The sequence below is a fragment of the Desmodus rotundus genome, chromosome 8, assembly GCF_022682495.2.
Source record: "Desmodus rotundus isolate HL8 chromosome 8, HLdesRot8A.1, whole genome shotgun sequence".
Classification (NCBI taxonomy): domain Eukaryota; kingdom Metazoa; phylum Chordata; class Mammalia; order Chiroptera; family Phyllostomidae; genus Desmodus; species Desmodus rotundus.
Genome location: NC_071394.1, coordinates 131058263 through 131082136, shown reverse-complemented (window position 1 = coordinate 131082136; position 23874 = coordinate 131058263). Strand labels below are relative to the sequence as shown.

General features: G+C 44.9%; 1 protein-coding gene across 5 annotated transcripts in view; it reads right to left on the bottom strand.

Annotated features, from left to right (window-relative positions):
• RBM6 (RNA binding motif protein 6) overlaps positions 1–23874 on the bottom strand; it is an 85601-nt gene that overhangs the window by 10606 nt on the left and 51121 nt on the right. For 3 of the 5 annotated variants that reach the window (XM_024566202.3, XM_071222158.1, XM_071222157.1), the window contains 5 exons: positions 7472–7546; positions 4660–4720; positions 2182–2454; positions 1612–1772; positions 644–741 (listed from right to left, as the gene is read on the bottom strand). In XM_024566202.3, coding sequence (XP_024421970.2) covers positions 644–741; positions 1612–1772; positions 2182–2454; positions 4660–4720; positions 7472–7546 — 668 coding nt within the window. Of the gene's footprint in view, positions 1–643; positions 742–1611; positions 1773–2181; positions 2455–4659; positions 4721–7471; positions 7547–9199; positions 9520–11449; positions 11540–23874 lie in introns of those variants that run through there. The other 2 variants (XM_024566205.3, XM_045199651.3) reach the window with 2 other exon arrangements.

Sequence of the window (23874 nt, the reverse complement as noted above, 5' to 3'; positions counted from 1 at the left end):
AAGAGTCACTTGAGAAGTGCCCAACCCTTTAGATTGGCCAAGTCACTCTCTTTCCCCCATTTTGCAGGGAAAGGAACCACCCTCTCAGCAAGCAGTTCTGCTGGTGCAGACTCCTGAGTGGAGGAGCAGCGGGACTTCTATGGAACCATCCGATGGAGCAAAACTATCGGGTTGAGGGAGCAGGAGCCAGATCATCCCCAACCTGGCCTCTCTGATGCAGTCGTGTCCCAGTTACCACTCCTGGGCCAAGATGGGCAAAGGAGTGCAGAGGAACTAGACTTCCCAGGGCTATGGGGTGTGGACAAGGTCAGGGGAGTAGGCAGTCAGGACTGCATTTTCTTAGAATTCCAAAAGGCAAGGTTGCACCAAGACTTTTCTGCCCATCCCAGAGTGTACCATCATTTTGGGACTCAAAGACACCAGGCAGTCAAGGAGGAAAGAACTAAAGTACCTAGTACTACTATGTAAGGGAAAAATAAATAAATCTGGAGTCAGAACAAGGCAAGCTTCAGGAAAGGAAAACATTCAGCAATCCACAAAAGGAAGGCATCATGTCTTATTGTCCGTCACTCCAGACAGGAATAGAAGTTTCCTCCCAAAATCCTGAGTGGAGGCAGCAGAAGGACACCGCCCCCTGCCTTACCTTCGTTTCCCAGTGGCCAGGTTTACAGCTACCATCTTCCCATCGATGCTAAATGGTGGGTCCAGGTTCTGCAAGATCTTCACTACACGAAGAGCTTCCTGGGGAACCAAAGACACGTGTGAACCCAAAGAGAGAAAAGGCTATGTCCTCTGAGAGAGACCAAACAAGTATTTTACCTCTCAAAAGAAAGGATTACTAAACATTACGTGCGGGCCACAACTGTAATAGGGAGAGCACACTGGCCCGAGAGGGTTCCTAAGGAAGGGTTGGGCAGAGCGGGCAGAGAAGTCATCAGTTTCCCTTTTAATTGGAAAAGATTTTGTGGTGATAAGCACCCCTTTTCTGTTCCTGAAGAGAAGACAGCATAATCAGCTTTTTGTTTCTGGTCAGTTTCTGAAATGAATTTCAGAAATTCAAGTCCCTTTCTCTCAGGCTGCAACTGTCCTTGCATCATATCCAGTTTACAAAGTCCCTTGTGGTTTCTGAGCACGAAATCTAAGTACCAATGACTTCTATTACTATCTTCACATTACCTCCATAGAAAAGGACCCCACAGCTAAAAATTCAAGCCACAAGAATCTATAAAAGCAACACTCCGAGGAAAAAGAGGAAGTGTCCTATTACCATCAAACGTAAAACCATCTGTAGTTGGCAAAACAAGTTTGAGAATCAGAAAATTCACTAAACTGTTGATAGGTTCAGCACTCAGATTCTTCATGAGTGACTAAGCTCTATTTTTAACTGGAAATTTTAAAGGCCACAGACAGGAGTGGATCTGGAAAACCACTCAGAATTCTAAGTTTAAGGGCAGTCACTTCACCTGAACGAACACTAAACCCAGAGAACAAGAGAGGTCATGATACCAGGTGGCACATGAGAATTCCACAGATAAGGAAGTATCCGTCAGACCTGCTTGAGGTTCCCGTGGCCAGCTGCCCCCAGGCCACTGCCAGGTGGGGGAAACTCACCGCGTGGGAGTCGAGGTCAATGAAGCCGTAGGTGTGGCCCATGGGGCCGGTTCTGTTCTTGATGATCCGGACGTTGGCAGTGGTCAGGTGCACGTAGGGCTCCAGCACTTCCACGATCACCTCAGGCGGCGTGGACCGGTAGATGCGCTTGAGCATGATCGCTGAACAAGCCACCCACAAGTGGAAGAGAAGCAAGGGAAGAGAAAGGCTAGTTTCTGAAGTCCTCGGAGCCTGACTGTCCTTTTTCAAAAATTAATTTAATTATTTATTTTTACTGTAGATAACTGCAGTTGCTACTTGGTCTAGAGAGGCTGCTTCCGTAATGAAATGTTAGTCAAACACCTGCTTCATACTTTTGTTCACCAATACTTAGAAATCTAAAATTAAGCCTTGTTGCCTTTGAACAGCAACTTGCTATTTGGAGGAGGAGGAAGAGGAAGAGGGGGAGGAGGATTCCTTCGACTAGTGCAGAGAGGCCTGCAGAGAAAAGCTGTGCGAGGGTGTGGGACTCGGCAGTCCCAAGCCACAACACAAGTCGCCTACGCTCCCATGCCCCAGCAAGCCACTTACTTTTGCTCTCCCCATCCTGGCGTGTCTCCCCAGACCACGGCTCCTTCTCTCGGTCTCTTCGGAAGCTGAGCCCTTCCCTTCGAGGAGGCAGATACCTTTCTGCTTCTCTCTTTTGATGTCCCAAGCGTGGTTCCTGTCCCTCTTCCCGCTTCTTGGGTTCAGGTTCCTTCTCAGTGGACTTGGAGGGCTGGTTAGGTGCTTTTTCTGACGGTGCTGGTATGGGTGTTTTCTGAGGCTGGGGGTAACTTACTAAATCTTGCTTGGACTCTACCACTAGAGGAACAGAAAAAAAAATCACCAGCAGGTTTTATTTCTTAAATTAAAAAAAACTTTATTTATTTTATTTTTAGGGACAGAGGAAGGGAAGGAGAAAGAGAGGGAGAGAGATGTCAATGTGTGGTTGCCTCTCGCGCACCCCCTCACAGGGAACCTGGCCCGCAACACAGACATGTGCCTTGACTGGGAACCGAACCAGAGATCCTTTGGCTTGCAAGCCTGCGCTCAACCCACTGAGCTACATCAGCCAGGGCCCAGTAGCAGGTTTTATCCAAAAAAACCACTACTGCTGTGATTCTTCCTTATCTGACACCAAATACTGACACTGGAATGCTTTTAATAGTCTCAGAAATACCTACAAAAAAGGTCCCGACAGACTATAAGCAAAACTAATGAGACTGCACAAGGTTCACAAAAGAAACTATCCCAGTATTTAAAAAATTTAATATTATGAGTAGTCTATCACTTCCCAGACATTTAAATAGAAGAAACCCTTCATGGACATGGACAACAAACAGTGTGGTGACTGAGGGGGAAGGGAGGGGATGGAGGTGGAAGAAGGGATGGGGGGATAAATGATAATGGAAAATATACAATATAAATAAACCCCCAAAATTTTAAAATATAAGAAATCCTTCATGAGAACCTGGACCTGACTATTATAACCACAGATAAGAACAGATTGGAGACAAAATCAGCAAAAATATGACCCTTGCCAGAAGTCTGGGACAAAGACACATCCCAAACGTGTCTGGGAGTCCCGCTTCTTCCATGGCTACAACACGAAGACAGCTGCCTCGAACTTTGTAAGGCCACTGGCCCCGCCCCTCTGGCGGAGCTGAGAGCAGCCCTACCTGCATACAGCTCATTTATACACAAACACTTGCAACGGGCAAACGTCCTTCAAAACATAAATGATTCACCGCAAATCTCTTTCTACAGGAGAATAATCTATCAAGTTAATTAGGGGCATACTTTCGCAATTAGTTCATTCTTGGAGGGTTCACAGGAAGCCACGTGGCTTAAAAGGAGACATTCTATGGGAGCAACATAGAGATTAATCACAGTGACCGGCAACTGGTGAGCTCCTGCTTGGTGTATACGGGTTAAAGCTGTCTCGGCCATCATAGTGGCGTGGTGCCCAACGGTGTTTATAACTCTTCTATTCGTTTGTGAGAAGAGACTGAGGAAGAAGTCTTTCCTGAGAGAGAAAACATAATTCTGCCTAATCTGCAGTCATACAACAAGCTAAAAACTCAGTAGTTTACTCGCCTTCCACATGTTGGTGTGGTCTCTAGGGCATGCCCTCCCCGAAGACTCTCACACTACCTGCCTCACAGCCTTCCGCAGACAGAAGAACTACACTACAGGCCAGAGCCCAGCCAAGCCGCTCTTCGTGGGCGCACTGCGTCTGACTGCGGGACAGCTAGGCTGTTCAGAAGGCCGCCCGGACCCTGCGCGCAACTGTCTTTTATGGCCTTGCACAGCGCTCCTCAACAGACAGTGTCAGAAACACACGGTGACAGTTACGGCTACAGGATGGTTGTTAGGGGTGCCTTTGGCCGCCTCTTTAAGGTTGTCCCCCTAAAGGTATTTTACTTTTACTTCTTTTTCCTTTTCCTTTTTTACTTTTTTTGAGAAATTTACTTTAATGTCAAGTGACTGAGAAGCTGATGGGTTTATTCCTCTATAAAAATAACATATATCCTCCATTTTGATTATTTTCTCTTGTTTACATTTTTACTCTTACTTCAACAAATGTTTTTCTATTGACAATCCTGTGATGTTTTCTTAAAGTGTAAATGAGAAAATAATAACGATAGCAAATGAGTCCCAATAACTTCAAAGTGTGTGTGTGTGTGTGTGTGTGTGTGTGTGTGTGTGTGTATGGGGGGGTGTCACATGGACTAACGCCACGTGGATTCTCCCCAACCTCGCATCACGAATGTGTCCTAAATCACAATACTACTGACCTCTGTTCGGCTGCCCATTCAGCCACCTCAGCCTGAGGGGACCGCAACCCACCCCTTGCCCCTGGTGGGACTCTGTGACACTTCACTAACAAGCCACATGAGGTTAGATATCACAATGCATTTTTAAGATGTTTACAGGTCAACTTATATTTATTGAAGGCCAAGGAAAGCAGGAAATTTGTTTTCCTCAGTGCACAAAATAAAACCCGCCACCTCTACCACCACTTACCTTCCCTCGGGCACTTGCAGAATGAGCATGAAGACCGGTGTCCACCCGTACTGGCCTTGCACTGCAAGAGGAGGAAGAAGAATTCAGTTGGACTGAAAATATTTTTAGAAACCTTATGTGTACCCTACACAGTAACACCTGCCAAAAATGAAAGAAATGAGCCATATCCCAGACCACCCTAAAGCCTAAGACAGAGCTAGCAAACAGAACTGGTAAGCTGCTGTTTGAGAGCTGCCTTCTGACAGGGAGTCTAGACCTTGGGGCAGCCCCAAATGCCCCTGCCTGGACAAGGATTTCTATAGGAAATAAGCTTAATGAAGAAAACTGGGCTGTTCAGATGTATCGGTCATGCCTTTGACAGCTATTCTGAGGATGTTAAAGGAAAAGACATGTTCACTAGCCTGGAACAAGGGAAGAAACACATTGCAATGTGAATGTAATTCTTCTTCTCTGAGCCTCTGGGCAAACACGATGCCCAACCTCAAAGCCCCTGAAGTTTTGCCACTGAGCTTCCAAGTGCCATGAGGGCAGAGAGTTGACTGGCAGGAAACCAAAGAGCAGGACCCACGAAGAGGATGCTGTTTAAGTGGGGCTTTGCAGGGTGAGTAAGGGTCCGCCAGACGGAGGAGAGGTGAGAACATTAACAGCAGCAGCTCATGATTAAACAGCACATGCCATGTTCCAGGCCTACATGTCATCACTTATTGATACAGCCAGCTGTCACCTCTCCATTCTGTAGGTGACGAAAATGAGGCCTGTAGAGGTTAAGTAAGTTATGTGAGATCATAACAGTCGATTATCCCATTGTTCCCTTCTCTATAACCGGCTCATACACACAGCCCTGCCCACTGTCAAGGCACTGTGCCGCCCCCCCACAGGGTGAGCCCACTTCCCTTTTCCACTCTCCGCCTTGGCTATGTGTCTTGCTTTGTTTGGCCAATGGAGTGTGAGTGAACGTGACCTACAAGGGTCTGGCAAAAGCTTCAAGAGCCACTGCTTTTGGGAAAGAGCCTCCTGCTCTTCCTCTTAGACAGAACACCAATCCCATACCAGGACAGCTCCTTCCCCCAGGTCCCAGAACAAAGGCCATGAAGCAGAACTGTTAGCAACGACTCACAGCTCCCAACATGTGTGCCATGCACTGTGAGTGAAGGACATGTTTGTCATTTTAAGTCACTAGGATTTGGGGGATGTTTGTTATTACAGCAGAGCTATAAGTGGCAGAGCCAGGATCCAAACTTCAATAGGTACAGTTTAAATACCATAAAATTCTTCCGTTTGAGTGTCCAATTCAATGATTTCTAGTATGTGTACAGTGCAGCCATCACCACAAGCTAACTTGAGAACAGTTTTATCATCCAAAGACAGGCCAAGCAGAGTCAGCTCCCGTTCTCACCGCACTCCCATGAAACTGTGACACACAACCTTCTGCGTCTGGCACAGTTTTTCCTGGGTTCCCCCACGTCGTAGTGTGTATCAGCACTTCCTTTCTTTCTATTGCCAAACAGCACCCCACTGCATGGCTACACCACCTTCTGTTTACCCACCCACCCACCCGCCAGCCGATGCACATCTGGGCTGCTTTCCCTTGTTGGCTGTTGTGACTGCTACCATTGTGAGTGTGTTTAAAAAGTCAGCGCGCTCCACGTCAGGCCCAAGGTCTTATACGCAGTTTTGGCACTTCAACACTTACACCCCAAAAACACAAAAATTAAACAGTAGCCTGAGACAGCTAAGCAAGTGGCCTGTCATTTTAAGGGGAAAATGTAACCAAGCCATTCTGTTCTTTCAAGCAACAGCCTTGGCAACAGCAGTATAATTCTGACATCAGATATCAACCTGTCTTTCCCCCTCCCTCCCCCTCTCTCTAAATATAAATGAATAAAACCTTAAAAAAAAAGTTAAATGTTTTCCTAAATTGACACCTTAAGGTACTATATCCATGAAACATGGATGCTTTGGTTAATGACAACCAAGATCCAAACTGTACCTTATTGAGATTAATAAATGTCAAGCTAAACTTTTTACTGACATAGTAAGTTCTAAACATGGTTCGGAAACTTTATTAAATTTTTCATAATTATTTTTGAAACTAAGTAGCAGCAATGAAAAATGACAAGTTATATTTTCATGCTCAACTGCAATCAAACTGGACTTCTAATAAGAATACAGCCTAGCCCGGGCTGGTGTGGCTCAGTGTAGGAACCAAAGGATCACAGATTGGATTCTCAGTCTGGGGCACATGCCTGGGTTGCAGGTCAGGCCCCCAGTAGGGGGCGCTCGAGAGGTAACCACACATTGATTTTCTCTCTCTTTCTCCCTCCCTTCCACTCTCTCTTAAATAAAACCTAAAAAAAAAAAAAAAAGAGTACAGCCTAACATCTTTTAATACACTATTCCACAGGAATATGGAGCTGAACACAGGTAAAATGCCGTGGGACCTTAGAAACTCCTGAGTGTCCCTAAAATGTACACCTCACATAGCACCAGCCTCTCCAAACCCACCTTTGCAAACGCTAACTCCCCTGTGTCACTACCAGGAAGGGCAGCTGGGGAGAGGTTAAAAGTCAAGTGACTGCTATCCCGAAAAAGGGTTTCCAACTGCAGGCCCAGAGCTCTCTATGGCCAGAGGTAGCAGCTGGCAAATAGGAACTACAGGTGACCTTGGCCTGACCTCCAGTTCATCTGAAATGAACCAAGGAAGAAGAGCTTTGCCCCTGGCAATGCCCTCTACCAGGCAGCATTCCTGGAGACACAGAGAAGCTGTGATGGCAGACCCTTACTTCTGAGGAAGGGAACTCTTGGCACTTACCCGTCTGCAGTACCAAAAATCCGGACTTGGTACATACTCGAGGGTGACCTCTTTGTCACGGATCATCAGAGTTCCCTGTGAAGACAAAGACAGAAGTCATGAACACCAACCCTCAGAGAAACGGAGAGACAGGAAGGCAGAGACAGCCTTTCCAGTCCCCAAGCTGAAACATTTTACAAAGGGTGAGCTTATTCATCAACAGAAGTAAGTGGCTGTTTTAAGCCATGGACTTGGGGCAGTGCGGCCGAGCCAAGTGTAAGCTTAGGGAAAGGGAGAGGGAGAAGGTGGCATCAGTCTTCAGCCTTGACTCCTGTAGGTTGGGGCGCTGTCCTTGGGCAGGTGAGGCCCAGTCCACACTCCTCCAGAGCTCAGGCGGTGCACTCACAGATGAACCCCCTGAGAGTCCCCCCGCCCAGTTCAGGAGCCAGCACACCCCCAGAAGCAAACCCTTCCTTCTGCAGCAGAGGCCCGGGGGCCCTCGCTGTGGTCTTCTCTTGCAGGGCTAACTCAGACTCCTGGGAGAGGGGTGAGGGACTGTAACTTTGGTGCCTGGGAACTTTCTTTGGAACACTGGCTGCGTGGCAAAAGCACCAGGAGAAAGAGGTACAACAAGGAAGACATGAAGAGAGGAGGAAGGTGAAAGCTTCACGGCAGGTCACATCCTTACATCAGGAAACTGAATGGCTGGTGGCAGTGGCGGTGGCAGCGGCCACAGCATCACCCTGGCTTGGAGCCTACAGAGTGAGCCGCCAGGAGATCTGAGAATCGTCCACCAGGAAATGGGCGGTCTGGGGAGGTCTGGCACAGGAACGGGGGAGAGGGGCTCAGCAAGCCGGAAGCTACAGAGCCCCTTTGCCTGTGCACTCTGGACAAGTCACAAAATCTACTTCGCACCAAGAAAAAGTAAGTTCTGTTCAATAAACACTAACCCGCAGACACGTGCTAAAGCTGAGGAAAAACCACCTTTGTCTACTGACAGGGTCCGCCCCCACACGTGTGCGCACACTAACTGAGGGTGCGGCTGGAACTAGCCCCTGCGCTGCTCAGTGGCCACCTGCTAGGGTCCTCTGTGTTCCTCAGACAGGGCTCTGAGTTCTACAAGGCTTCCCTTTGCAGCTGGACCTCAGTTTCTTGCTTTAATCCAAACATCTGTCAAATAATGCTTTACCTCTCTGCTTTTCACAGCAAAAGAGTCAAGAAAAATACATAGGATAAAATTACTGTCTTGTCAAAACCGAAGGAAAACTGCCTGCCTTCCTGGGTCCTAGAATCTGGTCTCTGAGAAATTGTTTCCTGGCTTAGTCTCAAGCTGGAGGGTGATGATAATAAATATTTGCTAACATTTATTAGGTGCTTACTCAGAGCCAGAAACTGTCAAGTACTCGAGTATTGTTTTATTTAATCCCCTAAATGATCCCAGGAAGTAACATTATCTCCACTTTACAGATGAGGAAACATGTCAGAGAGGCAATATCACCCAGCTGGTGAAAGGCAGAGCCAGGTCCTCATCTGGGGCTGTAGAGAAGGTATTGGCTCGGTATTGGCAGGGAGCCAACCAAGAAAGAGAATGGCTCTGCAGGCTGGCAGGGTCAGAGGGGATGGCACTCTGCCAAGCTTTACCCTCAAAACAGTATCTTTCCACTCAGAGACTGTATATCATGTGACTTAAAATCATGGGCTCTGGCCCTGGCAGGGTGGGTCAGTGGGTTGGAGCGCTGTCCCACACACCTGAAAGGCTGCAGGTCCATTCCCAGTCAGGGCACATGCTAGGCTGCAGGTTCAACCCCAGCTGGGACGCATACAGGAGGCAACTGATTGACGTTTCTCTCTTTCCTTCTGTCTGTCTCTAAAAGCCAGTGAACATATCCTAATGTAAGGATTAAAAAAAAATGAACTCTGGGTCTCTGGGTCACGTTCCATAAATTTAAATCCTGCCTCCTCTCTATGACCTTCAGCAAAGTCCTTAATCTCTTTGCACTTCCGTTTCCTTACCTGGAAAGTGGGGATGACAGTGCCTACTTCTTAAGGTGGTAATGACAAGGAAGTAAATTAACACATGGAAGAGCTTACCAGGGGACACAGTGAAGGCTCAGTGCATGCACTTCGACCCCTCTGTGCTAGACAAGGCCTGGCACCTGCAGACGAGACCAGGCAGGGTCAGCCAGCCACTCGCTCCATCTCACCTGCTTGTCAGTGGTACTGCTTCACCACTCCTTGCATCCTACTGAAAGACTACACTTTCACAGGGGATGGTCACTGCCTGTCAGCACCTGCATCTTTAGGACAGCACTTGGTGTCAGGTGTCCATTGCTGGGCCAAAGCTTAGCATCCAGGCTACATCTTCCTGGCCTTTTATTATCAGTACCAAGTGTAGTACCTGGTACAGAAAAGGGACTTAATAAGTGCTTGTGAACGAAAGACCGAGTGGATCCAACCATCCCCGGAAGACGGACATGCGCAGTGCACAGCGGCTCTTGGAGGGAGTGCTGCTGTCACAGGCTCGTCGTCCACCCAGCAGCCCACAGAGCGTGTGGACTGCCACTTGAAGAGTGAGCGCTGCTGTGGAAACACGGCACCACTGTGTTACAGCCCACTGCAAATTATGATCTCACCACTTGGCGGCATCAGTAGATTCAGAAGTTTCTAAGGCAAGGAGCACTTTACCCTTCTCGGGTATGGAACGTGCACTCCAGGCGCTGGGGACCTTCTGTGGAAGGCAGGGAAACCCCTCTGCCAGAAGTGCTCATCAGCATACCGACTTTGACCAAGGCAATGATTTCTTACTCCTCGGAGTCCCCTACAACTAAGGCAGCCCTTTCTTTTCAACCTGCACATGGCTAGACACAAGGCTGCCAGAGAGACCACTGCTAAAGACATGAAGTGGTTTTAAAATCACTGTTGCTTTAGAACGAGTAAACAGACACAGGAACAGCTTGCATGAGAACGGCCGTGTCACCTGTGCTTTCCTTCCCCAGTGGCTACGGCACACAGGCAGCCCAGCACAGCCCAGCCCAGCACAGCACAGCAGGGGCAGGTCTGACACACACTACACCCCTCCCGGGCCCCGCAAAGCCCCATCTTCAGACCTCACGGAGCACAGGTCTGCCGTATCTCCTAGGGGGGAAACCTGCGGGGAGCTGGGTTAACAAATGGGGAGGAAGATTTCATCACCTTTTGGTGTCCACTTGTCTATTATCTACCACCTTCACACATCAGGATTTGTATTCACCCTTTGACTTATTGGGCCATTTATTAAGCTACTAAAGCAAAGAACCAATAAAAACCATGAGTCTGATTAACCAGGTATGGCTCCTAAAGAGGTACCATACATTTCAAAGTAAAACCAAAGATACCTACCTTCTTTCTCAGTAGTGTAAGATTAGGTTTAAATTAGATTAAAACCTGTTAAAATCCTTCCAAGCCCAAAGCCCTCACCTGACAAGTCACACACCGGTGTTCTTAAGTACATCTCAAGAGTCTTAATGTGAAGCTGCAAAAATCTAGAGACAATGCCCTCCAGAAAGCAAAGCAAGCCCTTCCTCTCCACCTCAGGGACCCCGGAGAGGGGCACACCTGGGAGTGAGGGGGGCTGAGTTCAACCTTTTCAGCGGCTGCTCTTGGATATTTCATAAACCCATTTTGTGACTGTCAGCCTTGAGAAGGACTTGAGTCGGCAAACTGAGACTCTGCCCTATGCTCAACTGGCTCTTAACCAAGCGCACGGATTCTTAAGGTACTGGGGCGGGGAGGGGGGACGAGAGAAAATAGACACGGCATCTCTGGCCTGGAGCTTTGCGTCTTTGTGAAATATTTCCAACACAAGCACAGTCACAGTTAACTCTGTGCTGAGAACACAGCTGCTGGGTGACATAACAGATCATCTTATTAAAGCATGGTGGGGGGAGAGGGTGGGAGAGAAAGAGGGAGAATGAATCAAAAGACAGGGGGAAGTATGTGAGCCTTGTGAATACAACTCACACTGAAAAATCAGCAATCCCTCTTCGTAGGTTTGTGCTTCTTCCAAACACAGGATGGGAGAATCAGGTTACTGGTGGCTGAGAACTGGTACTGTTTATCAGAGACAGTAATCTTTATTCACAAAGTAATTACAGTTTACAAAGGCATTCTTCACAAATGTCATCTCACTCAACCCTCACAAGCAGGACACATACAAAACCCATCTGCACGCGGGAAGGTGCGGCTGAGACACACGGCACAGCCGGCCAGACTACAGAGCCTGCTGGCAGCACACAGAGGCCACCAGTCAGGTTTCCTTTCCACCACGTTGCTTTTTTGTTTTGCTTTGTTTTCCAACTTCCAGGGAGTCAGCCAGCTCATGATACTTGCCACACCAAAGAGGTGGCTCCTGATAAAAAGATGCACAACATAAAATCTAAAGAAACTCACAAGCAATGGACCCATAGGCAGTGTTTAGAGAGACTACCATAAAGAGACCTAGCTTTTTGCCCTGACCAGTGTGGCTCAGTTGGTTGGGCATCATCACACAAAGCAAAAGGTCACAGGTCAGGGCACATACCCAGGTTGCAGGTTGGGTCCCCAGTCAGGGTATGTATGGGAGGCAACCAATCGTCGTTTCTCTCTCACATCGATGTTTCTCTCCCTCTCTTTCTCCCTCCCTTCCCCTCTCTCTAAAAGTAAATAAATAAAATCTTAAAGCAAAAAAAAAAAGACTTTGCTTCTTGATAGCTTTGTCAGTCCCTAAACTGACCTGCTCAAGGTGGTCTTTTTGTTCTTAAAGCACCTACACTTACTTCGGGTGCTGTGCCGCTGCTAGTAAGTAGCTGCTACCAGCAGTTGCAACAATCGTGACAGGAAAAAATGAAGCAAGAGGAACAAATCAGCAGGTTTAAAACAGACGTGTCATTCCTCTTAGGATAAAAAAGTAGTTTTAATAGAAATCTTTTGCGAAGCAACCAGGCTCATTTTTTCTGGGGCAAGGATATGTTACATTTCAAACATTTTGTAAAACTCAGTATTCCCAAAGGCCAAATCCAAAATGAGACAGAAGGAGGAAAGGAGGAGAGAGGAGGGGGGAGTGGAGGCCGGAGACCCTGAGGGAAGCACACAGAGCGCTCTGGGACAACTCTGTAGCCCTGTCCACTGACCTCCGTGCCCTCTGCTTAGCCTGGCCTTTCACCCAACAGGATCTGAGTTGTCCTCTAAGCAGCTAGGAGATGAGACCCTAATGGGATCTCTGCTGGAAGCAGAGCCCCACTTCAGGGTCCAACCTAAGGCAGACAGGCAAGAAGATGCTGCCTTCTTGGGCGGCTACTTACCTTGAGATATCTTGTCCAGTTGGAAATACAAGAAAAACATTTTCTAAAATCCTCCTTAGCACTTTTCACTACCTGACCAGTTTATCTGTATTGTAAGAGGGCACAACCAGCATCTTGCTAAAACCTTACTTGTGCTTTCTGAAGCAATATGGCTGGTCTGGCCCTGGCTGGTATGGCCCAGTGCATTGAGGGCCGGCCTGTGAACCAAAGGGTCACCGGTTCAATTCCCAGTCAGTGCACATGCCTGGGCTGTGAGCCAGGTCCCCAGTTGGGGATATGCAAGAGGCAGCTGATCCATGTTTCTCTTGCACATCAATGTTTCTCTCCCTCTCTTCCCCTCACTCTAAAAAGTAAATAAAATCTTAAAAGAAATGCAGCTGGGCTGTGTTTCATGGAGCCCCACCCACCAGGCCCGGAGCTGGCCAAAGTCCGAGTCTCAAGCTGAACTCCACTCCAGGAACACAGTGCACGTTAGAGCAGCCTCTGACATACAGCGACTTGATTATTCGGAGGCATCTGCTGCTGAGAGTCTATTCCACCCACTGCACCCCCACTCCCTGCCAGGCCTTTGTGTACTTTAAGGTCAGATCCCAAGTCCTCCTAAAAAGGCCTCTCGTCATAATGATAGAATATCGGTGGTCGGCAGTGCTGGAGTTCACTTCATTAACTGAGGCCCAGACTTAGGAAAAACGGACTTGTCTACTCAGAGATCCACGTGATTCTCCCGTTCTAAGAGTCACTTGAGTCAAAAACAAAGAGGCAAAATACAAGCAATCACATAAATTAATGAGTAAGCAGATAAGCAAATAATCAGAACAGCCAAGTCTTCTCTCTCCTTTGAGAAGATGAGGCTCTACCACAGAGACTGAGAGGCCGCCAGGCAGGAGGGGCGCCCAGCGAATTCCTTCACCACGAACAGTTTACTACAGAGAAATGATCTGAGCTCTAGTTACCGCACTTAGAACAACCGAACAACTGTGAACTACTAAAACGCACATATTTTTGAAACTTTCAGTTTGTTAACTATGTTTTTGAGCAATGTTTCATTCAATGCTTACAAGGACCTCAGTCTAGTTAAGATTTCCCTTGTCAATCAAAAATTCATTTCCCAACAAAGATACAGCCTAATTCTTAGTGGGAGTAGAAGATGGCACTTGAACATATCTTACGGATAACCCTCAGAATTCCCATCAGAGTTCAGATTTCTGTAACCTCCTTTTTAATTTTATTTTTTCCTTCTCAGTTGGTTTCAACCACACAGTAATGAAATCAAAGTTCTCATAGAGTAGAACACAGAAACAGGATATCGCTCGTTCTTCCCCAAGGATTTTCTCAGTTAACCCTGAAATAACTGTGGGGCACACAGGGCAGAGGTTTTTAGTCCCAGCTGAAAGACAGGCTCCCTCCATTGCAATTAAGACCACTTTCCCCCACAGAGTTGAATGTAGCTCTATGACACTCTTTCACATTCTGAGATGACCATTGTTCTAGCTCCCCTGGCTCTTTTCTTCTGAAAAAAGTAGACCCTAAATTTGACACATACGGATGCTCCATTGTCTAGGTCTCTAAATCAAGTCACTGTAGTGGAAGGCAATCTCTAGTATCAGCATGGAAAATGTAAAGCTTCTTATTTTGCTGTGTTTTTTGAAAAATGTAAGCAAACCATTTCTCGTTTTTCTTTCTCTTACAGAGCTGACGGTGGGAGGTGGCAGGAACAGCCAAGAGAGCAGATGACGCCCACGAGCCCTAACACACTGCAAAGGCCACACTGCTGAGCCCCCACAAAGGCTGCAGTGTGTTCGCCAGGCATCCCCAAAGCACCGCAGCTATTCTTCTGGCCTCAACATTGAAGAGAGATTATATCTACTGGCTCTTTATCTACGACCTCCCACCCCAGAACCGTAGCTTTCTTAAAGCCTGTCTCTTATTAGCCTCTCTAGCTTCAATGGCCTTGCTGAGACATTTCAGAGGATCCCGCTGATCTCCCTTCTACAGAAACAGTACCCTGAGAAGATGAGTAAAACACAGAGTCAGCAGACTTCTGAACACAACTGGTCAACCACCATTTTAGGGAGGTAACCCCCCCCCACCCCACCCCACCACCCACCCTTACACTCTTTTCTTCTTAAGCAAAAAGCTAGAGACCCAATGCCACTCTGCCAGAAGCTTAGAGTCAGCAAAGGCCCACTGGACAGGAGGTTAGGTCCCTGGTCATTTTAGGTCTGCTGATTCTTGCTCAGAAATAACACAAGATTATCAAATTTCAACCTCTATTAAAAATAAGTGGTGGTGCCCTGACCAGTGTGGCTCAGTGGGTTGGGCGTCATCCCGCAAAGCAAAAGGTCGCAGGTTCAACTTCCAGTCAGGGCACATGCCTGGGTTCAGGTTCCATCCCCAGTTAGGGCCCCGGCAGAAGGAAACTGATCGATGCTTCTCTCATACACTGATGTTTCTCACCCCGTCTTTCTCCCTCCCTTCCATTTTCTCTAAAAATAAATAAATAAAGTCTTAAAATCTCTGGTAATCTAAGAGTTTCGGAGAAGACAAAGCCAAGAGGCCACCTACCCCAACCAGAGTTGCTGCCAAGTGTTACAAAGGCATAGCCCACAGCACCCAGAAACCCTCCCGATCAGGACTACACGCCCCAGAAACCTAACACAGACTGACCCTTCGGGTGCTTTTAAACTCCCTTGGACCATCTAGTGTATTAAAAGGTATCCCTTATATCTGTTTGAAGGTTATCAAAGCAGCCAAAATGAGTGATCGTATAATTGAAAACTTCTATTTATAAGAAAAACTGGGAAAAACAAATTTAAAAAGGGAGGGCCTTGAGCAGTGTTAGGAAGCACCTTGAGGTTTCCATTATACAGAACAGACCACATGCCCAGGTTTTCTAAGATAATTTGAACTCTGTGTTCTGTCCTGTCAAAAGACTGTGTCAGGCAGTGCAAGCCAATTGGAGGTTCTGGAAGATGGTCAACATTATAACACACAACTGGCTTCCCTCAAAACAATTTCAATTCAGTGCACTGAGATTATTTCTTCTTGTGGGAACACTTCTGGAGTTTTATAGATTTAAAAATGCCTTTACCTGTTTCCCTACTACCTCCTCGTCCCTCAAAATCACTAGCCAGAACAGGGTATGTATTTTTTTGTTTTATTAAAGTTTTATTTATTTTTTAGAGAGAGGGAAGGGAGGAAGGAAGAGAGGGAGAGAAGCATTGATGTGCAGGGGAAACATTGATCAGTTGCCTCTCACTCGTGCCCAACCAGGGGCCTGGCTTGCAACCCAGGCATGTGCCCTGACCGGAATCGCACTGGTGCCACTTCGGTTTGCAGGCCGGCGCTCAGCCCACCGAGACGCACCAGCCAGGGCAGGATATGTTTTCTCTATTCAATACCCAGTATGTTCTCCCAGCTGACTAGGCATGGAGGGTTTAGCAGTGCTCCGTGGAGATTATGTTTTAGAGCATGAGTACGATAAACACGTACACTTTTAAACAAGTAAGAAGCACACAGCTCTATCTGAAATTCTTACCAGGAAACATACAGAATGGGAAGAGTTCAAGAGAGACAAGTCCCTGTGTTAACAGTTCACTGGCAGTTCAGGTATCAAGTGCACTATGAGCTGCACGTACAATGGACAAAGCTGGATGTGACCCAGAGAGGAGAAAATGATAAACCGCACTTAAGAAAAGCAAGAAAGTACAGAAATAAATAAGATCAAGATACATTCTTCTTGCTAACAGAAGCATACAGTAACGCTGGTGCTTTCTGACAGGAGGCACTGGACTTCTGCCCCCGTAAGTCTTCTGTGTTTACATGTAATGAGATTTAGAACAACTCATGCAGAAAAACTGCATCCCAGCCGGCCCTGGAAAAACACGGCCTTTATCGCTCTGTAACTTTTCTAACTTCTGAATGTGTTGCTCTTGTATTCAAACTTCGGACACTGACACCAGTGCTAGTCTATTCCACAGCACATGCCTGAGCCATTATTCATCATTCCATGTGTCATTTTAAACAGTATAAACACAGAAGTGCATATTTTCATTATATTTTACTATTATATATATATATTTTAAAGATTTTATTTATTTATTTTTAGAGAGAGGAGAAGGAAGGGAGAAAGAGAGGGAGACAAACATTGACGTGTGAGAGATACATGGATCGGTTGCCTCTCGCACGTCCCCAACTGGGGACCTGGCCTACAACGCAGGCATGTACCCTGACTGGGAATCCAACTGGCAACCTTTTGGTTCGCAGGCCGGTCCTCAATCCACTGAGCCACACCAGTCAGGGCTATTAATTATATTTTATTGTTATAAGGATAATTAAGGTTTGGGGAAATAAGTTCTATAACCTGAAAGAATTGGAAATCTGGTTCTTAATCTGGAAAATTAAGAGACTCCTTCTGAGTAGTCTCCAATGCCTATTCCCTTCCTTTTCCTTGGGAGCAAGGCTGAATTTAAGTGGGTACAATGCTGCCTGGAACAAAGGAGTTTCCCAGCCCTCCCTGTGGTTTAAGTGTGGCTACGATTAAATTCTAATCAATTGGACATAAGCATAAATAGTGCTTGCCAAGTCCAGGGAGTATTCTTAAAGGGAGAGGCATGTGCACTTTCATCCCTTTTTCTTTCCCATTGGTTGGCAAATCAGAGTGATGGCTGACACTCAGCAGCTACTTTGGACAATGAAGTGGAAGTCCTGTGTTGAGGACTGAAAGGGCCCGGGTCCCTGATGTTCATGGCACCAACCTAAGAAAGCCTGGGTGACTTAGACTTCATTCATAGAGAGCAATGAACTCATTTAAGCCACTGTTATTTTTAGTGTTCTGTCACTCACAGTTGATTCTAATCCTAACTGATATAGATGCTTTTGGAAATTATTGGTGATAGGTAGAGGTAGGTAATTTGTGCAAAAGACATAGGCTATGAAACAGAGAAAGATACAGAATAACCAGTTAAGTAGTAGAACAAAAGGTATAAAGATGATGACAAAAAACATCATGGTTTTCTGCCAAACTCCAGTCCTTTATCTCTAACGGTTACTGAAAGGTCCTGTTGTCGCCTCACACTGAACACATCTGAAACAGTCATCCTCATCCCCTTCTCCGCAAACGCCTGCCCTCTCCACACGCTTTATTTCTGTTCAGGGTGCGGCCATTCTTCTAATCTCTGAGTGGCCTTGGAATCTGCCTTCTCTTTTGTCCCTCTGTACAACACCCAGTGTTACCAAACCCTGGAGCAGGGGTGTCAAACTCATTTTCACCGGGGGCCACATCAGCCGCACAGGGTTGCCTTCAAAGGGCCGAATGTAACTTTAGGACTGTGTAAATGTAACTACTCCGTAACTAGGGGCAAGGAGCCCGGCGTTGCCGCAGGGTAGAAACAAGGTGCCGGGCTGAATTCAGCCCGAGGGCCTTGTGTTTGTCACCTGTGCTGTAAGGAATGAAAAGAAGAAAATTAGCTGTTCAAGCACCAACTGCAAATCCTGGATATGCTCAAAACCCAAATAACAAAGACTGACCCATGTTCAGGGCAGCAAGCGCCCTGAGGCATCTGGTCAAATAACCGCCCTGCCCCAGGCCAAGAGAAAATCCAAAATGGGAATGCGAATGCCCAAAGCAACCAAAACCGAACAGGAAGTTGGCCATTGGAACTATGAATATTCCAATATGGGCTATCCATTTGGAGAATGCTCCTGAAAAAAACCAAAAGCTTTAGCATTTTCACTTTTAGATACCGAATTTACCTAAGACAACTGAAAACACGTCTACACAAAAATCTGTACATGAATGTACAGAGCATCAGTATTCACAAGAGCCAAACGTGGAAACAACCCAATGTCCATCAACTAAGTAATGCATAAAGAAAATGTGCTACATCCAGACAATGGAATACTCAACCATAAAAATGAACAAAGTACTGATTCACAGTATAACGCAGATACTTAAACCGTATGCTAAGTAAAGAAGCTTACAGTGTATGATCACATTGATGAGAGACATCTCCAGCAGGCAAATCTATAGACAGAACGCAGATTAGTGGACGTTTAGAGCATGTGAACAAGGGCGCAGGGACATGGGCGTGACTACTAAAAGGTACAGGGTTTGTTTTTCGGGTGAGGGAAATGTTCAGGAATTAGTGGTGATGGTTGTATGACCTTGTGGATATACTAAAAACCACTAGATTATACACTTTGAAAGGGTGAATTTTATGGTATGTGAATCATACCTCTATTAAAACAAATAAAACAAAACAACAACCAAGAAGCTCTCAGGGCTGAAAGACTATTGCTAGAACAATGAGACCCAGTTTACTCCATTCTTCCCTCTCTGCCTTATCCTGGCCTGCCTGACCTGCCCCCACCCACAGCCTCTCAGTGAGCATCTGCCTCCAGCCTTCCCCCTCTACCCATGCACACCACAGCCACACCCATCCTCCTGGGCACCCCCCAGCTCCTGTGCGATGCTCTGGTTCCTGATGACTATATATAAATGAAAATTAGCAGGGAACATCCATTTTCCTAACAAAAAGATGGCCAAAAAGCAATCTGCCCAACCTTGAATAAATAAACTTGTAAGGATATGAATGTAATTAGTCAAATGTCTATCTACTTACACTTAATTTATTAATTAGTCTTGGACATTTAAATTTAAAATAATGTGGTCTTAGTTATGACTATACCCCCAATACCTATACACTGGCAGACATATAAACACATAGTAGTCCTCCTTATCTGCAGGACACGTTCCAGGACCGCCACTGGATGCCTGGAACTGCAGATGTACTGAACCTTCTATATATTATGGTTTTTCCTATCTACACACACCACGATAAAGTTTAACTTATAAATTAGGCACAGTAAGGGATTAATAACAAAATAGAGTAATTCTAACCACATACTGTAATGAAAGTTATGTGAATGTGGCATTATGATATAAAATAAGGGTGACTTGAACACAATCATTTCGACACTGCAGCAGTCAGCCTGATAACCAAGACAGCTACCACTAAGGGGCAGGCCCCGCATACAGTGCAGATACGGACAAAGGAAAGATTCATGGGTCCCAGCTGGAACCAAGCAGGGCAGCGTGAGATTTCGTCACACTAAGCAGAGATGCACACAGTTTAAAACTTATGAATTGTTTATTTCTGTTATTTTTAATATTTCCAGAGCACGGGTTAGCGAAAGGAGTGAAAGCGAAACCACAACGAGGGAGCTGCTGTTACAGGGGATCAACAGCTGTCGCTTGCTCGCATCTCAGAAGCAATCAATGCAAGTTTAAACCACTAGGTGACAGACTGAAGACGCCCAACATCCAACAAGTCCACTCACGGGCATATATTAACAGAAGGAGTATACCTGTTCACCAAGAGAAATAACACCTTTCAAACAGCCCCAAATGGGAAAAACCCGACATTTCCTTTGGCAGTGGAACTAATGAATAATACATTGATACATATACTCGTATAACAGAAGACTGTGCAACAATGAAATGAACACGTCCTAGTTATACACCAGATGAATTTCAAAAATAATACTACGCATAAAAGTCAGGTAGGAAATTGCATTCTGTGATTCCATAGCAAGTCAAAGGACTCTCCAGGTTAGAACCAGGACAGTGACAACCCCTGGTAAGGGTGGAAAGGACACCGAGCAAGAGCAGCGGGAGGGGCTTCCGCATATGGAGCAGAGCTTGTTTACTAACCTGGGTGGTGGCGGAGCCCCCTGAATGGACTAGTGCCCTACAGAGAGACAGACCTGACCTTGTTCTCCACCATGTGAGGATACAGCATGAAGGCAGCCTCCATCAGCCAGGGAGAGGGTCCGCATATGGAAACAAATGGGCTAGTACCTTGATCTTGGACTTTCCAGCCTCCAGAACTGTGAGAAATAAATTTCTACTGTTTAAGCCACCTCTCTAAGGTACTTTGTTATAACAGCCCAAGTTAAAACAACAGGTTTTTCAATTGGTGATAATTTACTAAACTGTACATTTACGGTCTGTGTTATTTTCTGTATGTATTCAATAGTCCCCTCCCAAAAAAAGGGGAAAAAATAATGATTTAAAAACACTGCCCTTTCCATTTGTATTCTTCTATGTTATTCAAGCTCTTTACATGCTCCATATATTTCCCTAACCAATAGCGCCGCTTTAGGTGATCGAGCAATTTCCTAAAGCATATCATTTCAACTGCCACAAAGTTAAGATATATATACCACGTTTTGAATATGTTCTTATGTTGTAAACTTAGGAAGTTTATTATAAGTCAAAATTACCTCTTGGCAAAAAATTACAATAGTCAATTCTTTCATTGGTCCTGGAAGTGAATTTGAATACTTGTTTTATTAAAAATGTTATCTTATTATTTATGAGAGTATAACCCCGGAATAATCACTGAAATTGTGTTAAAATTCTCTACCTCCTAAAAAACAAACAAACAAGCAAGCAAACAACAAAAAACAGCCCTGGCTGGTGTGGCTCAGTGGATTGAGTGCCAGCCTGTGAACCAAAGGGTCACTGGTTTGATTCCCAGTCAGGGCACATGCCTGGGTTGTGGGCCAGATCCCCAGTAGGGGGCACATGAGAGGCAACCACACACTGATGTTGCTCTCCCTCTCTTTCTCCCTCCCTTCCCCTCTATCTAAAAATAAATAAATAAAATCTTTAAAAAAACCAAGATTCTGTTAGTTGACCTATATTAGTCAATGGCTAACATATCATCCTCAAATAATACCATATTTTGCCATGTATAATGCACACTTTTTGCCCAAATTTTTGAGGGGAAAAATAAGGATGAGCATTATACATGGTATAATGAATACATGCCATCGTATAATGCGGTAATAACCGCGTGTATAATGCGCACAAAGCATGGGTGCGCACAATACACGGGAGTACATTATACACGGCAAAATACCGGACTTTGGGTCTGAAGAGAAGGAACTGAGAAAATACCCAACAATAACTTACACTTTATGAGACCTTTTTAAAAAGACACAGATTTTCTCTTTTCTGAGGGATAAATAAATTCTTGGGGAAACCCACCTCATGTTCTGATAATATACTTATTTTCAACATTTCAAATAGTCTAAGGTGTCCTATATGTATCTACCTTAATACTACACAGGGTAAATAAGATGTCCTGTTTTTTCACTTATCACTGAATATTTATCAAGAATCAGTAATTTACAAAAGAAATGCGAGTAACTAGTAATCAAATATAAAAATGTTCTATCTCACTAAACCTAAGAAAGGGATATTAAATCATTCCTTTCTTTGCTACACCAGCAACATATTTTTTAAACTTATGAAATATTTTAAAAACAGAAAATTAGAGACTGCAATAACAAACACCCACGTGCCACCCAGTACAAGTGTTGTTACCACGTAGCACTGGGTGGGACACAGGGAAAACAGCTACTCTCCAACACTGCTGCTGAAAGGGGAGATCGGGAAATTGCTGGATGGCAATTTGACTGTATTTATGAAGTCATAAAATATGCTTACCACTTAATTGGGCAAGTTTACCTGGAGGAATTAATTAAAGAAGTAATTAGGATATTAGATGTAGTAATTAGAATATCTACAAGGATATTCATCACAGCATTTTAAATAAAATAACCGCAAAATGTTACATGAAGAACTAGTTAAATCATGGGAAAACATACTATGGAGCACTACAGATAATGAAGAAAAAAAAGAAAATATATATTACTAACATCAAAACCAAAATAAGGGCCATCACTACTCATTTTAAGAACATTGAAAAGATAAGACTATGAACAATTCTACGCCCACAAATTTGATAGCCTAGATGAAAAGGACCGATTCTTAGAAAAACAATTCTGCCAAAGCTCACCCAAAAAGGAAAAGACAGTATGGACAGGACTGTATCTATTTTTAAAAATTGGGTCCATATTTAATAATCTTCCAAAACTGAAAGCACCAGGCTCAGATTGGTGCACCAATTAAGCCTACCAAACAATTAACAAAGTAATTACATAAATTTTCTACAGTCTCTCCCAGAAGCTAGAAGTAGAGGGGAACAGTTCCTAACTCATTCTATGAGGAGGAAGGTATCATCCTAATACTGAAACCAGACAAAGATGTTAAAGAAAATAACTACAAACCAGTATCTCCTATGAACATAGATGTAAAAATCTTCAACAAAATATGAGCAAACTGAATTCAACAATATATTAAAAGAATTATATACATTAAGTAACTGAGATTTATTTCAGGTGTGCAAAGATGTCTCAACTTTCAAAAATCAATTAATGTTACCCATCACATCAACAGGCTAAAGAAAACAAAATCATACGATTCTATCAATAGATGAAAAAAAAAAAAAGCTTTTGACAAAATCCAACACCCATTCAGCAAACTAGGAACAGATAGGAGCCTTTTCAACTTGATAAAGAACATCAGGGGGGAAAAAACCCTATAGTTAGTTGGCAAACATATGTCATCAGCAAAGTGCAAATTAAAACAACAAGACCACTATACTCCTATTGGAACAGCCAAAATTCCAAACATTGACAACACCAAATGCTGATGAGGATGTGGAGCAACAGAAACTCCTGTTCATTGCTGGTGGGAATGCAAAGTGGCACAGCTACTTTGGAAGATAGCCTGGCAGTTTCTTTCAAAACTAAACACACTCTTCTTACCATGCAATCCAGAAATCACGCTCCGGTATTTACCCAAAGGTTTACGTTGAAAACTTATGTCCAGACAAAAACCCACACACAGATGTATTTTATAAGCCTTACTCATAATTGTCAAAATTTGGAAGCAACCAAGATGACCTTCAGTAGGTGAATGGGTAAATAAACTGTGGTCCACTGAGACAATGGAACATTATTCAAAGGTTTAAATGGGGGCGGGGGGGGGGGGAGAGAACAAAAAGCTGTGAAAGGACATGGAAGAATTTTAAATGCATATTATTGTACTAACTGAAAGAAGCCACTCACTATAAAATGCATATTACTGTGTTGCAGAAGTCAATCTGAAAAGACTACATAGGGTATGATTCCAACTATATGACATTCTGGACAAAAACTATGGAGACAGTAAAAAGATCAATGATTGCTAGG